This window comes from Podarcis tiliguerta, assembly GCF_965153285.1.
Source record: "Podarcis tiliguerta genome assembly, chromosome: 5".
In the NCBI taxonomy this organism is placed as follows: Eukaryota; Metazoa; Chordata; class Lepidosauria; order Squamata; family Lacertidae; genus Podarcis; species Podarcis tiliguerta.
This window is the reverse complement of record NC_139538.1, coordinates 61473206-61488878: the sequence shown is the minus strand read 5'-3', so window position 1 is coordinate 61488878 and position 15673 is coordinate 61473206. Positions and strand designations below refer to the sequence as shown.

General features: G+C 42.1%; 1 protein-coding gene across 10 annotated transcripts in view; it reads left to right on the top strand.

Moving 5' to 3' along the window:
• Positions 1-395: 395 nt before the first annotated feature.
• The window catches only part of IDE (insulin degrading enzyme), a 55812-nt gene continuing 40534 nt past the window's right edge, over positions 396-15673 (top strand). For 2 of the 10 annotated variants that reach the window (XM_083443568.1, XM_083443566.1), the window contains exon 1: positions 2624-2993. In XM_083443568.1, the coding sequence (XP_083299694.1) occupies positions 2707-2993 (287 nt within the window). In that variant the 5' untranslated portion in view covers positions 2624-2706. The other 8 variants (XM_083443574.1, XM_083443573.1, XM_083443571.1 and 5 more) reach the window with 7 other exon arrangements.

The window sequence follows — 15673 nt, the reverse complement described above, 5'->3', positions numbered from 1 at the left end:
ACTTCTGGTTACCCATTCTGGTTACACTCCCTATCTCTCAACTTCATTTCAGTAGCATGTGGTGGATGGTGAGTCTTTATATTGCTGCTAAAACTGAGTGCTCCTTGTCAAATTTCTTCAGTTTCCTCAGAGGTTTACCACCAGAACCTACTCCACCTTCTGCCACTCCTGTTAAAAGAAGGGAGACCGAGAGCACAAATCTGTGTACTGGAAGTTCTAAGATTTGTACTCCATAGATTGTAGCTCTTTCTGTGACAAGCCCCATAGTTCCCTTATTCCTACTGGCAAGTGGATGTCAAAAGAACAAGCAAGCACCCCAACCTCAAAGCCAGCAGGACTTTGCAAGAATGTTGGTTTTTCAGACAACCCTACTTCTGAGGTACTCCCAAGTAACAGACTCAAGGGATCTCCACACCCCTCTTAACTGGTTTGGGAGTCTTCTCTTTTCGTAGAAGAATCTCTCCCCTCCTGACTGGAATGAGACCTAAGTAGACTGTATTCTCACAACTTCTACTTCTCCTGGCTCAGCCTCCCAGTTAATTCCTGGCCTAATTACTCTTACAGGACACCACACACTGTCCTTCACAATAAGCTCAGAGACTCCTTTCTCTAGCTTATGATATATTCCTTAGAGTGGGTGTTTCTACCCAGAACAAACTCTCTCCTCTTACTCCCTGTCTCCCTACCTATGCCCCAACCTATTCTCCCAACCTACTCTATCCCCAACTAAAAACTGTCTCTCCAAATCCTCTCCTTCTCAACTTCCCCTCCTGGAATCATAAGCTGCCGTTCGCTAACCATTTGCTGGCAGGGAAAAAGAAAAAGAAATCACTTGTTGACCCAACTGCCAAGCAAAACAAACTTTTCCATCACAGCTGTTGCTTCAGGAGGCCCAACTGGCCTAGTTGCCCATCATTAAAAACCCACTGGGAGCCATTATTGTTTATAGGGTTAATAAGACCCAGAATGTATGTCAGGCAATGAGCTGTCTCCCTATGATGGCGGAAGGCCTTATCAGGCCTAACTGTGGTGGCAACAGACCTCCCTGGGCCTTGCGGCCTCCTCCTGATTTGTGTGATGTCATACATATGTCAAACATGTGACATGCGCACACAACAAGCACCCCCCCCCATGTCACACAGACCTTGGCACCAATGCTCTGTCCAGTTCTGGGTGCCACAATTTGAGGATATTGGCAAACTGGAATGTGTGCAGAGGTGGAATGTGTGCAGACTCCCTCAGGCAGTTGTAGACTCTCCTTCCTTGGAGGTTTTTAAGCAGAGGCTGGATGGCCCTCTGTCATGAATGCTTTAGTTGAGATTCCTGAATTTCAGGGGGTTGGACTAGATGACCCTCGGGGTCCTTCCTTCTACAACTCTCTGATTCCACATGTGTTTAGTATTCCTGGAAGTATGAATTATGTTACTCTAATTAAAATATGTCAAATGTCGTCTGTACAACTTTGGAAGAAGAAATTAACAGTGTTTTTTTAAACTGTACATCATCAGCCAAACAGAACAAGCTTGAAAGCTGCAATTAAAGTTAATGGGAACTTTTGTACTGATTTTATAGGCCTGTATAATTCTTCCAAAGATTCCTGTCTTGCAGAAATACCCTGAGTTCTTCACCATCTACCCCATTATACTCCAGGATGATGGACTAGGAAGGGGTATTGGCCTGATCCAGCAGGTTCCTCTTATGAAGTTTGACTAAATACCAGCCTGCATATAAATTGTGCTTTAAAAGGGAAAAACAGCAACCCACTAACACCAGAATTTTACACCAAGATCAATAAAATTCTGTGAAAAAAGGATGAATTTTATGACCAGGTGCTGGAGACAAAGAACAGGAAGAGGCTGTTGTCTTCATGCTACACTTTTAAGTTTTCAACAAGTAGCTTGCTAGTCATAGCTGGAAATGTAACACTAGACTCCTAGATGGACATTTGGTCTCATCCACACAAAACTAGTTATATGTATATGTAAATTAAAAACAAAGTATTTGTACTTATTTGCATAATTTGTTTTGCTTTTAATCGCAGGGAGAGGCAAACATGAATGTAGGAAGGAACCTATATTTCAGACTAGAGGGCTAGAACTTTCCTTTAATAATAAACAGAAACTCTTAGAATGCTTCAGTTTGTGCCCAAGGCTAGTTTTTGCCTCTGTGCCAAATATACGTGTGCCTTGATCATTTAGCTTGATTTTACCGTTGCCATTTCACAGATTACCGGTATTTCTGAAGCCCTTTTTGTCCTTACACCGATTCTACGCAGCTTAGCGCATACCCCATCGAAATCAAAAGGCATAGGCGCGCCTATCTGCATCGGATCTGGCTGTTTAAAAAAGGATCCCACACAGGAGACAGGTGATGCTGCCTTCCAACTGCTTCATTACTGGGTCAGCCGATTTCGCATACGTACAACCGTCTAGTAGGCTGTTGTCTGCCGACGCTCGTGCCGAGCAAGCCATTCGCCTGCAACAGCCCCTGCCGCAGATCGCGTTGTTCTTCCGGAATCGGAAGGATGCCGGGCTCGAGCGGTGATGTCTCCTAACCCATTTTAATTGGAAGCAAAATCCAGTGGATGGTGGCAAGACTCGTTCTCCCCCTAGGTAAGTGTATAGTTAGGAGGGTCTCCCGGAGAAGCAGAATGAGAGCGCGCGCTCTGGGGCGTTCCACCCATGTGCCAGTTCCTTTCGCACGTGCATGCTTTTAACTCGGAAGTTAAAACGGGGTCGACTATCGAAGCAAAGCGTGCAAAGGGCGAGTGTCTTAGAAACCAGGCTGTCATCGTTCTCCATAACGGGAATCCCTCCACCCCGCGATCGAGAAGAGCAGCAGACAGTTCGGCGGCCTTTTGCTCCTTTTATACCGCAGCAGCAGCAACAGGCGCTTTCCCGCCGCGTCGCTTCTGCAGCCGCCGCCGCCGCCGCCCTCGGTCTCTCTCTTAGCGGTCCCTTCGCAGGAAGGCGACTTGTTCCCCTCGGCCCCAGGTAGGAGCAGCAGAAGTGCTTCCAGGCCTCGGCGCGGGGCTTGAAGGGAGGAGGAGGTGGGCGAGGGCAGCAGCAGCAGCGACACTCCGCCGGGTAAACGAGGGCAGAGAAAATGGCGCCTCCGCCGGCCAGAAGCGGCTTCAGCTGAGGGAGGAGCGGCGGAGAGGTAGGCCGGGCTTGAGCACCGGCGACAACAGGCAGGGCCGGGATATAATGCGGCAGTGGTTCCCCCGGCTTATTCCTCTCCTCAGCAGGACTGTGCTGCTCTCCTGGGGCTGCTCCTTCGCCCGGCCTCTCGCTCCGCCTCGCCTGCTTTCGCTGCGACAGCGGCTCTTCGTCTCCGGGTATCGTGTCTCCTTCCCCACCTCCTCCGCCACGCGGCGCGCCGTTGCCCCAAAATGGGGGTGTTGTGTGCCAGTGTAGTAGTAGTAGTAGTAGCAGGAGTAGTATTAACGGGGGGGGGAGAGGGGTGTGTGTGTGTGTGCGCGCGCGCCCCCCAGCTCCCTCTTTCCGTTGTGTAAGCCGTTGAGGAGGCGCGAGGAGGAGGGTGGGGTGGGGTGTCTCTCTCCACCCCCCCCACCTGGGTTTCTGCCCTGGTTGTATAACAGGCGGTTAAATGTGTGTGATTTTTCTGGAGGGGGACCTCTACCTGGGAGCGGGTGAATCAGTGCTAATGCGAGGCCGTGGGGGAAGGGAAGGTGGACTCTGGCACTGAGCTGCTTAAGGAGGGAGGCTTGGCTTTGAGGGGAGGGGGCGGTGTATTGGCCTCTTTCTCCGAGTCTGCGAAGTGACTCTGGTAGGCAAGAAAGGGGGTCGTATGCGGCTGCGAAATAGCCCCCAAGCGATTGAGTCGGGTGTAGTGGTGCAAGCAGGAGTAAGCAAGTCGTAAACAGCTGGCGCAAATAACGCTCAGTGGTGGCTGTGGTTGTTTTCTTTTCCCTACCCCTCCGCCCACCCCTTGTATTTTTTGCTGGGAGTCATGTTTTTAATGGGAGGAATTCAACGTCACATTGGTCGTAACCGGTTTACTAAGGGGAGAACTTAGCAAGCGGCGAACGATCGCTGAAATTCGAGCGAAAGAATTTTTTTTCGCAAAAAAAAATCTGGGAAATCGAGTTTTTTTCTTCGCAAACTGCGATCGTCTTTAAATACTGTGTCGCCGTCGGTACACGAATGCTTTTCTCTTAGTGTGTGTGGATGTCAGAAACGAGAGCACAAAATACATGCATGCAGGCGAGGGTTTTGCAATATCGTGCTGCTGTTCTTTAAGTGCGACTGTTTTGCATGAGTTGGCAATATTAGTTGTTTACCTACAGGGCTGATGGAAAGTACTTCCCTGCAAGTGTGTACGTAACAGGTTTATCAGATCTCCGTTGTCTTTGAAGAGGATTAGCTTTTAATGCTTCCATGGCTTTCATGTGGACTTAAAAACACAGTGCAGACAACTTTGTTTAGAGCAAGAATCGGGAACCATGTTAGCCCAACATTATGTAAGTTAGGAATGCATTAGACACCTTTATAAGTTGTTCCGCAGGAAGGAAGCTTCTCTCCCCACCCATTCAAAACTGTGGTTTTGACACTGTTTAACAACTGTTTTACTTTATAGAACACATGCAGCAATGCTAAACACACTTACTTGGGAGTAAGCCCCCACTGAACTAAATAAAACTTCTTAGTAGACAGCTGTACAATTGCACCATAAATAATTTTGAATTCAAAAGGTATGCCATAATTGAACAGAATAGGATTCGGCTTGTACTCAGAAAACTTACTTAAATACAAATGAGGCAACAGTTAGTTTAAATACAGTAGTTTAAGTACAGTATACAGCAGGTATATAGGGCATCTGTTTTCTGACAGATTGGTCTGTATGAGGAAGAACAACCACAGTGCTGAACAAAAGCATGCAAAGCTTTAAAAATGTATAGGCTTAGGTTAATGTAGTAAGATGAGGTGCAACAAAGTGCTCTTTGAATTAAGCTCCATTGAACTTGGTGGGAGTTGCCTACCACTAAACATACATAAATAAGATCAGGTTGTACAGGTTTCCAGTGAATGTGTCATTTAGTAGCAAGATTTTTGAACTTAAGAACTATTATAAAAAATTATTTGATCTATTTATTAAATATAAATCTGTTGCTAACATATTAAGAAAGGATGACTGAGAAGCTTTCACCAAAGGTAACTTAATACTCTGATATATGTTGGAAATAAATGCACCCCTTGATTCTGTTGGAATTAGGCCCACATAACTGCATCAGTAAATTTTTTAAAGAAGTGGGACAAAGGTTTCAACAACACAATCCATAAAATGAGTTGGCAACAATTCAGATTATTTCATGCTTTAATTACTATTTTTTGCCCGTATGTGCACCACATGCATGTACTGTACACAACATCAGAAGTAGGGCGATCTCCCATTTAAAGAAATCTTAATTTTTAGTTGCTCTGCATACATTTGCACATTAAAAGTTCTTCAGATGATTTGATATCTCAGCCCTCCTGTGTCTTCCTGGAGGAAATGGTACTTCTAAAATGTTCTTTGAACTTTTTAATACATTATCAATACTGATTTTTAAAAAAAGGTAAATTGAGGATACCTTTCCAGTTGGGCACAATGATCAAATAGTTGCTGAATCGCACAACAGAAGATAGCTTCGTTTTGCTGGAGCAATAGACAGTAGTTGGATTTTCTATCCACCCTATGAATGTTTGGACATGGCCAATGCTAATACAATGAGATCATCCATCCAGGCTCCCATCCTACACTGTTACGGCTTTTGTTCACTTTGTTTGTTATTTTTTCTTATTCACAAGAAATTCTATCATCTCCAGCAAAAGGTTTTTTAACTTCTCTCTCCCCCCCCCCCAATTTTTTTGGGCTGTGGCTCCTGTTTGCTAACAGAATATCTCCATTTCAATGTCAGAGTATGAAATTATGCTCTTTTACTTTCTCTTGATCCCATTAGATTTATAGTACCAGTGTATCATTGAATCTGAAATGTGTGTCACAGTTGTGGGCTACATTGACGTCAAGAACTTTTACCTCAAATCCCTGGGCACAGTTCTTGATGTTTCAGATCTTGTCTACTGAGCAGGGTATAAAACCAACCCTGCAATATAGTATACTACCACCACTCCTTAAGTCCAACCAGCCTGGGCTGAGAGACCCTTACTGAATCCTTCTAGGATATCAGAGGAGAAGTTAAAAGCAGGGCACTTAGGAACTGGATTCAGTACCAAGGCTTTATCCCAAAAGACAGATACCCATCTTAAATGAGATAGTTATTCAAAAGAAAAGCATGTGAAAGTCCCATAAAAAGTGCAGATCTTAAATACAATTGACAATTATGAATGGAATCATGAAACTACCCTAACTTTCTAAAACAGTGACCCGAAAGCTTCCCTAGCACAGAAAATAGGATCTTGCAGGCATTACAAAGAAACAGGTACAAGCAACAGGAAAGAAGAGACAAAGGGGTGAAGGCAATGACTAACTTTATAGTAAAAAGGTATAGCAACTGGGGTGAGTCCCCTGAGCCAATGACAATGCTTAGAAACTTCCTGAACTTGGGCATATGTTCATTCTCACAGCTGAAGTCGATTCTCAGTTAGCAGGCCCAGTCGCTGACCTTGAGACACAGGAGGGTGAGATAACGCAGGTGCTTCAAACTGATGAACTCATCCCAATTACTGAAATATAACTGTTTCTCACAGAGGCTTAAAACAAGAGAGCCATTTTTCTTGATAGATCAGGCCCTATGTTGCTGATTTCATGAAAGGTTAGTATCTTGATAGAAAATTTGTGTGGCATGTTAATTGAGTCTTCTCTCTGTAAGGCAGGGTAGCTTTCTTTGAATTGAGGGGTTCACTTAGGGGTCCCATTCCAGTAGTAGGTGTGGCTGCCACACACTCATTAATGTACTTGCCTGTTGCATGCGTGCAGACACTCTTACACAGAATATCCACAGGCAGACAGCCTCCCCACCCCAGCTGATCCACGCTGAGGGTGATTATCATTCCCTCTCTGCTCAGATGATCAATCTCATGACACTGGAGAGTGATTTGAATTCCCTTTGGGGCACTGGGCTCTTCCCACTCCAGCACTGTGCCTGTTTCATTTTCTTTCTTTTTTGCTGCTGCAGCAAAAATCAGAGTTCTGGGAGGGCCAGAAAAAAATTGCTTAAGGGGTCAGATCAGACCTGAACTGAGATTAGCCATCCCTGTTATAAGGTGATCATACAGCAGCAAATAACAAAGAGAGGGTATAGGTTGGTTTTCTTTTATATTTCTAAGGTACCTACTAGATAAGAATTGATTACAGGAAACAACAAAAGTGGTTAGGAAAAAATTGTGTTACTTTTTTTGGTTAAAGCAGCTGGCGAGAGTGCAGTCCAGTTTTTTAACTAGGTTTTTTTTGTAGTATACAGGGTGGCTTAATATTTAAAATATTGGTTGACATATTTCCCAGATAGAAACAGATACCAGTTTGTCACATGGTTCCTATTTATAAGTACCCTATGAAGTAAGTGAGTAGAACCCTCCCAGCAACCAGCTCATCACACACTTAACCTACCATTGGGATCAATTCTAGGTAGTGTTCCCATGATTAGTAGTCTTGTCTCCATCCCTTGTCACTGAAACATTAGATTGTGTGGGCCCTTGTGAAAATGGAAGGGGCAGCAAGAAACAAGCCAATTAGAGAGGAATACTGTTGGAAGGCCGAAAGAAATGTGATCTTAAACTACAAGGGAAATGAAGGAAAAGGGGAAGCAAGATGAAAAGCTAGTTTCATTATTTTCCTAAGGTGGGGGATAATCATAATAAAATGAGTAAATAAGTTCTACAGAGACTAAAAATAAGAGATAATTGTGCAGACCAGAGCAAGGGCAGTGAGTCTTCTCTGGTTTTCTGGGATAGAAATTATACTTCAGGTATATCAAAGCTTGAAGGCATTGACAGATAATCAGTAAGATCAGGAGCTCTTGACCCTTTATTTTGTGAGGAAAGAGAGGTATCAGGTGAATATATCTGGTTATTATATCTGCTGGATGGAGTTCACAATACTGTAGAAAAACAGTGACCTTTGAGTGATGCAAGATAGTCAGCTAGGGATGTAGCTGAATCATTTTGGGCTTCCTACTTGTTTTGATATGAGATAGTAATCTTTCTTTTCATTGTGCGAATAAAGTCCTATGTGTTGCAGTAAATTAACCTTTCATTTCAGCTCTTGCAGACACCTGTGCACCTCACTGATATTTTCCCATTAAGTTATTGCCAGAGAACTTCAGGCTTTGTGAGCACCCGCTTCTGTGTTGCTGCACTGTGCATGGTATAAAAAAATATCTTTTCGAAATGAACTGTTGTGTATTTTTTCCTCTATCTTATTCTCACTCCGGTGAAACTTCTCTGTTTCCTCTTCTAAGCATGTTAATGCTTGTTATTGCCACCAAATAGTCTTGATTGAAGGGGGGGGGGCTTGTAAGCCATTAAGCCCAACCCCTTACTCAATCCATGAATAACAGCATTTATCCTTCCTGTTATTCCATTTGAGTCACTTCCTGTGTGGCTACCCTTTAATGACAGCACCTGAAATGCCAGAACTTTGTACACCACTTGTGAGGGTTCTTCTTTCAATTAATGTCATTATGTTCATAATTTAATTTTAGTTTATTATATTGTATACCACTATGGGTCCTCTTTATTTTTAGAAATGATAAACATAGTTTATCATTACTGAAAATAAATGCTTATGACTGAAGCATTCCTCTAAATCACTGTAAAAACCTCTATAAACAGCTTGGGAGTATGTATGTGTTTTTGTGTGTATCCTTTCTGTAACTCCTTCCCACGCAATTGTTTAGATCTCAGTTGCAAGCCACTTTCATCATAAAAATGTTCTGTTGAAGGCAACTCAAACTTTGCATCCGTGATATGTGCCATCGTACATTTCCTCTTTAATGGTACAGTATTAACTATTTCAGAACTGGCTATTATTGAGAATCCCCAGGAAGTATAAAGATACGCTTTATATATCTAGATATATAAAGCAAAAAGATATACAAGTGGTGAATTGGGGAGTGTTCATATTCTTGTTTAGAAGAATGCTTATTGTTAATGAGCTCTGGTTTGCCTTGCACAAGCTTAGGAACTAATTTGATGAAAGCCATTTCCCTGTTGAGGTTGTGAGAAGTGTCACTAATATATAGCATGTAAGTAATGTGTTTCTCTATAAAAATATCCAGGAGGCAGAGAGAGAGGGAAGAATAAGCCACTATACATCCAAACTGTATCTCCATAGGAAAAGTCCTGTTTTTAATTGAACTGGAAATTAATTGATCTCATTATCTGGGTTATTCCAGGTCAGTGTTTAAGCTGCTATAAATATAGATTACTCAGACTGTCACATGCTAGTTCAATACTTGTTCCCAGAAGTATTATTAGGTACCACCTTAGCAAGTGCATTTAGCTTCTGTTGAAAGTATCTTCATAATTATGATGAGTTTTTTGTGCCTCTAACAGCTGCATAACAGGTAGAATTTCAACAGATGTAGCTTTCTGAAGACTATGTACCATTGCTTGGCAAATTTGTTACATGTTTTATTTGCCTGTCAGAGGCCTAATAAAGACACAGAGCCCTTGCCAGGACAAAAAAAGTAGGAACTGTGAAAGCCAAGGTGTGTGTTAAATTAGATGCATAGGAAGCACAAGTAGGGATGAGTCATGCTTTTGCTGTAACATGCAGAAGGAAACAGATTCTTACCTACACAGTGAGATCTATCAACTCTAGGATTCATTTTCTTTTTCTGCTTCTATGTAGCATTTGAACAAGAACTAAACTCGGGATTCTAAAATAAAGCAGACAGTTATCAATTTAAAAACGTCATGACAAAAGCGGGATGCAGGGAGATGCCATTTATACATTTCTGGAGGTACTTTTGACTTAGATTTATGAATTAGGTAGAGTAGAGATATTTGTAGCTGAGTTTGTCAACACTTCATATGTAAAAGTCTTTAAAACATCATAATTCTTAAAGCATTTATGGCAAAATCATTTTTAATCCTGGAAAAAAGTGACAAGTCTGGCCTGTTGTTAAATGTCAGTTTAATGACTTTGATGAGGGAATTGACGGGATGCTCATCAAATTTGCAGATGACACCTAACTGGGAGGGGTAGGTGATGCTGCAGAAGACAGAATTGGGATTCAAGATGACTTCAACAGATTGGAGAAATGGGCCAAACTAACAAAATGAATTTCAATAGGGACAAATCTAAGGTTCTGCACATGCACAGCAATAACCAGCTGCACAAATATAAGATAGGGGACACCTGGCTTGCCAGTAGTACATGTGAAAAGGCTTTAGGGGTCTTAGTAGACCACAAACTTAACATGAGTCACTAGTGATTTCTGCATAGCAGGGGAGTTGGACTAGATGATCCTTGAGGTCCCTTCCAAGCTTATAGTTCTATGATCTATCTCACTTCCTTGATTACTAGATATAGCCAGTGACTTTCAAACAGTGAACTTAATAGTTACAAAGATTTTTAAATTACTTGGGGTAAGTAGCAGGTGGTGTGGTGTCGCCACTTACCTGCCCTCATGTTGCTGCTGCTTAGCTGGAGGACTATTGGGAGGGGAAAGGCAGCAGCAAGGGCAGCATGGTACAAACACACCAGTGAGAGCACTGTACCAACATGGCTTCACCTCCTGGTTAGAGCAACAACTGACCAGAGGTCAGGTGAGTGATGGTACTTTACCACACCACTTGCTTGGGACATGAGTGATGATGCAGATGTGATTGAAGTCTGACTCTGGAGATAGGGGGGTGACACTGCTAGATCTTTTCTAAGTACAATGAACTTTTGTGTTGTACCACACTGAACAATATAAAAAGTGTGACTTAAAACTACTGAACAGTAATGTATTTAAATAGATCTGTACATTGATGAAAATGCCTCTTTTTCATTACTGAGAGTAATATATCAAAAAAAAGCTTGTTATTGGCTGATGTGCCTTTAAATGTCACTATTACTTTAGGAAATATGTCACAATATCAGCCCCCTCATCTTCACTCCCTGTCTTTAAGAGTTTTTTAAGGTCAACAAGGAATGTGTATAAGGAGGACTAGGCTAAAAGCTATGTTAGGGAATGGACTTGGTTATTTTTTATTTGTATATGATAGTAGTGAGTTTTAATGAATTCCTCCAAAGCTCTGAATGCTGTCTTCGTTATAGAAGAGGTGAGAAGTTACATTAACCTGATTGCCATTTGGCAGGAATTGTGCAGCTGGTGGATTTTATTTAATGGAAACATTGGCTTCTGTGGGTGTCATACCTGAATTTGTCAGTTGCGGGAATTTCTGACATTGTAGCCATTTGAATCCTTCTGCTCTACCTTGTGCTATATTTTGCAACATACTGTTCATTACAGGCTTTATTACTCTAATTTAGGACTCATCCTTAACTGTGGATCGAAAGGTAAATGTTGTTAACTGTTCCATAATGTCAGCTTTCAGAGGCCACTCAGCCAAAGCAGTACTTTATATACAGCTTCTTAGCTCCAGTATAAATTGGGAAAGGCCCACAGCTTAAATGCAAAATGCACTTTTCTGGTTGCTTTCTAAGTGAAAAACTTAACTTGGACCCATTCTGTGGACCCTTTCCTCTTACTTCCAGTCCAGTGTCTGTGCCTCAAAACATTTGTATGCTACTTTTACTAAGCTCAGTGCACTTTGCATTAAAATGAAAAGCAATACTTAAAATCTGATAGAACATAAAAGCACAAAAAACCACAACCTAATAATAGTCATACCACTCCAAAGCATCCTATTTATCTTCTGTCTACTTCATGTAAAATAGTTTGCAAATCCCTCCAGAATGCCATCAAGACAGACTTTTTTTATTTAAAAAAATCCATTTAGAAAGTTATTCCAGAATCTCGGAGTGATACCAAATGAAAGACTGGCTTTTAGCTGCTGATTTCACTTCCTGAGGAAATACAGAGCAGGACTTGATCTTTTATCTTACACCATAATAGGGTTCAATACAGAGAGAGGTGGTTCCTATTGATGAATGCTGGGTCCAGGCTGTGCATGATTTAAAGCAGAGATAGGGAGCTTGTGGCCTTCCAGATGATGTTGGTCTCCCAACTCCCATCACCCCCTAGTCAACATGACCCATAGTCAGGGATGATGGAAGTTGTAGTCCAGAAACAACTATAGGGTCACAGGTTAGCTTTCTCTGGTTTAAAGGTAAGTACTATGATATTGAATTAGGCTCAGAAGTTCTCAGGAAACTAGTACAGCTCCTGCAAAATTGATTATATGTTAATCACCTCCCCATGTTCATCAGGAAGTAAGCAGTGATATTCTGTACTAGCTGTAGCTCATGAGTCATTTATGAGGGCAGCTGAACGTAGTACACATTGCATTACTTGATTTTCAAGGTGATAAAAACATGGGTCAGTGGGGCGAGAGCTCATTGATTTAAATAATTGCAGATTCTGTCCAAAACTATGCCTTAGATGATTATGTGCATAACCTCCCTCCAAAGCTTTAGGGTTATTTACTCACATCACTTCTGACTTGTCTGGTTACAATTAGTTTGGCTGACCACATCCACACCTTCTATGTCACAGAGCAAGCCGGTCAGCAAATCACACAGCTGAGGTTAACTCTTGGTTAGAGAATCAGTCTTCACAGATTTAGCTGAGTACTCCTTGTCTTAAGTCTCCTCCTCTCCAGGGCTTCTTGCAAGCGATTGGAGACTTTGCCTGTGTGCAGTCTGTCTGCTTTGCCCATTTTATTCCTCTCTTGGTTCTGTGAGTTGGGAGGGGGAACTTGTTGCAGCAGGAGAGGGAGACACCCATGACTCTTCACCAGCCTGACTGCCTCTGCCTTTTGACCTCCCTTCTTCTACTCTGCCGCTTCAGCCTCTGATTCTTGACTTCTTTCTGCCACACTCTCCCAACTCACTGAGCCCTGTTATCCCTTCAGCTTCCAACATCTCAACTTCCCAGTCTTCTCCCTCTGACTACTCATCATTGTCCCACTACCATTCTTTGGGCTCTGAGCCTTCTTCCCTTGGTGGCTACCCAATTGGTTCCTTCCAGCACTTGGCTGTGGCATTCTAGTCACTGGTTCAGAACCAAGTGATTCCTGGACTGGGTGGTATCAATATATGAATTATGTCTCACTTCAAAGTCCTGGATGGTATCTACCAACGGTTTCATATACACGTTAAACAGCATTAGTGTCAGAGTGAGGCTTGTGGTACACAAGTCAGTTCCTTTTATGCTCCACTGATCACTCCAATACTAGGTCTCAGATCATGTCCATAATCTAAGCTAGGAAATCAGCTGGGCAGCTGGCGCACTGTTGAACTCCCAACCGGAACATGAATCCCAACATAAGCTCCACAGAGTCCGACTGCTGTCTGCACTGAATACCTATGCAACTCTCAAATATGACATCTGTGTATCATATTGGCTCTATTTCCTTCTGTTCTTTTAAACCCCACTATACCCCTACTTTTTAACTATTATTTCTTATTAATTTATCCTAATCCTCTGTTACTGGAGCAGTTGTTGCTATTACAGGCTTTCGCTTCTACAGCTGCCTGACCCCTCAGTTTGATTCTTAATTGTGCCTGTCTGCAACCTCTGCTCTTTGGCATGGTATCTTTTGACTATTTTTTCTTTTGCTTGTCTTGTTCACATCTGCTGTTTCATAGGTTAGCACAGTTCTCAATGAGGGATGAGGAAGTCTATACAGAGCAAGATGAACACCTTGATTTTAGAAATGCAGTGTGCTGTAGCTGAGATCAAACTGGTTTGCATAAAACATCAATGTAAAATGTTTAGTATATAAGTGAGGGCTATGGACTTTGATAGTGTCAGTAGACAGTGGAATTTTACTCTGTAGTTTAACCCATGATCAGTATGAGATTGATTGGAGAACATAAAAATATTTATGCAAGTAAGTTTATTTATTTTTATTTACGTTTCTCTATTAAAATGTTTAAAAATATCCACTGTTCCATATGGATGGATGTCCTCTGCACAGTTGCATGATAATTGACTGTGTGGAACCCAAAATGCTTTTCGTAGACCTTGCTAACTACTTGGAGTGTGCAGTTGTGATGTGTGTGTCTTTAAATATGTGGACTGATTTTGGCCTAGATACATAAAGGTAAAGGGTAAAGGTACCCCTGCCCGTATGGGCCAGTCTTGACAGACTCTAGGGTTGTGCGCCCATCTCACTCAAAGAGGCCGGGGGCCAGCGCTGTCCGGAGACACTTCCGGGTCACGTGGCCAGCGTGACATCGCTGCTCTGGCGAGCCAGAGCCGCACACGGAAACGCCGTTTACCTTCCCACTAGTAAGCGGCCCCTATTTATCTACTTGCACCCGAGAGTGCTTTCGAACTGCTAGGTTGGCAGGCGCTGGGACCGAACAATGGGAGCGCACCCCGCCGTGGGGATTCGAACCACTGACCTTTCGATCGGCAAGCCCTAAGCGCTGAGGCTTTAACCCACAGCACCACCCGTGTCCCTAGATACATAATAGTCCTTAAACACACTATTCTCTAGTACTTATTTCGCCTTCCTCTAAGCCTTAATTTTTCACATTCTTCTGTTACCTTTTTTTTAAAAAAAGTACGTAAATAGCACTGTTCCCAAAATTCTATGCTGTTATTTTTTCCTTTTGAAGTTTCTTTACTTTTGTGGCAGTAACAGTAATGATGGAATAGCTTTGTAGTTTTATCAAATGAATTATTTAGAACAATCGTAATGTGATGCTGTTCTGCTCCAAATAGCTAATACACTTTGTATTTGTCTTCAGTGTTTCAGCCTGGTGGTGTAATTGCCAGGAGACACTGGGAACAAATCATTCAGCACTTTAGTTTGCAGAGTACAAGATACTTGGGTGAAAGAGGCGAGAATGATCTAGGAACTGAAAAGGGACCTTGTTAACAGGCTGATGTTGTGTCTTTCTACTCAGAAATAAGTCTCATAGTTTTCAGTTTGGCTTGCTCTTGGGTAAGTGTGGATAGAATTGCAGCACAAAAGCATTTTTATTTGGCAGGTTGAAGAAGGCATGCTGTTCCTTTTAGGCATATATTTTAAATATATATTTATATGCTTTACATGAAAGCCAAGAAACAAGAGACTGTATGCAAAGACAGAACAAGAAGCTCTTGCAATGATGCCTAGTACCTGGAATATGTGCAGGGATGGTTTTCTTATTTTTCTATGCTTCTTCTTTTCTTTTGTTCCTATCTTCTAGCTAGATCAATGACAGGTCAGGAATAGGGTGTATGTAGCATGAACAAATACAGGAAATGCAATTATATTTATTCAGTTCCGAATAAGGGTGTAGTCAGGTAAATAGCCCAGCATGAATGACTTCACCTTTCATGTGGGCTTGAATTAATTCACAGAATCACAGACATTGAAGTAAATTGTTTTTGGCTTGTCATTGGGTGTGTGGTTGTGACATTTTGAACCTGCTTGGTCAGTTCATTTTGGCTCTCTAGCATTCTATTTTCATTGTAAAGCAATTCATCATGAATTTAAAGAGCTATAGTAATCTACTCTTGGCAGATGAAAATGATGTTATAAACTGCATCATAACTGAAATAATGCTTTTATTTAGACAAGATATGTTGATTTTACATTGC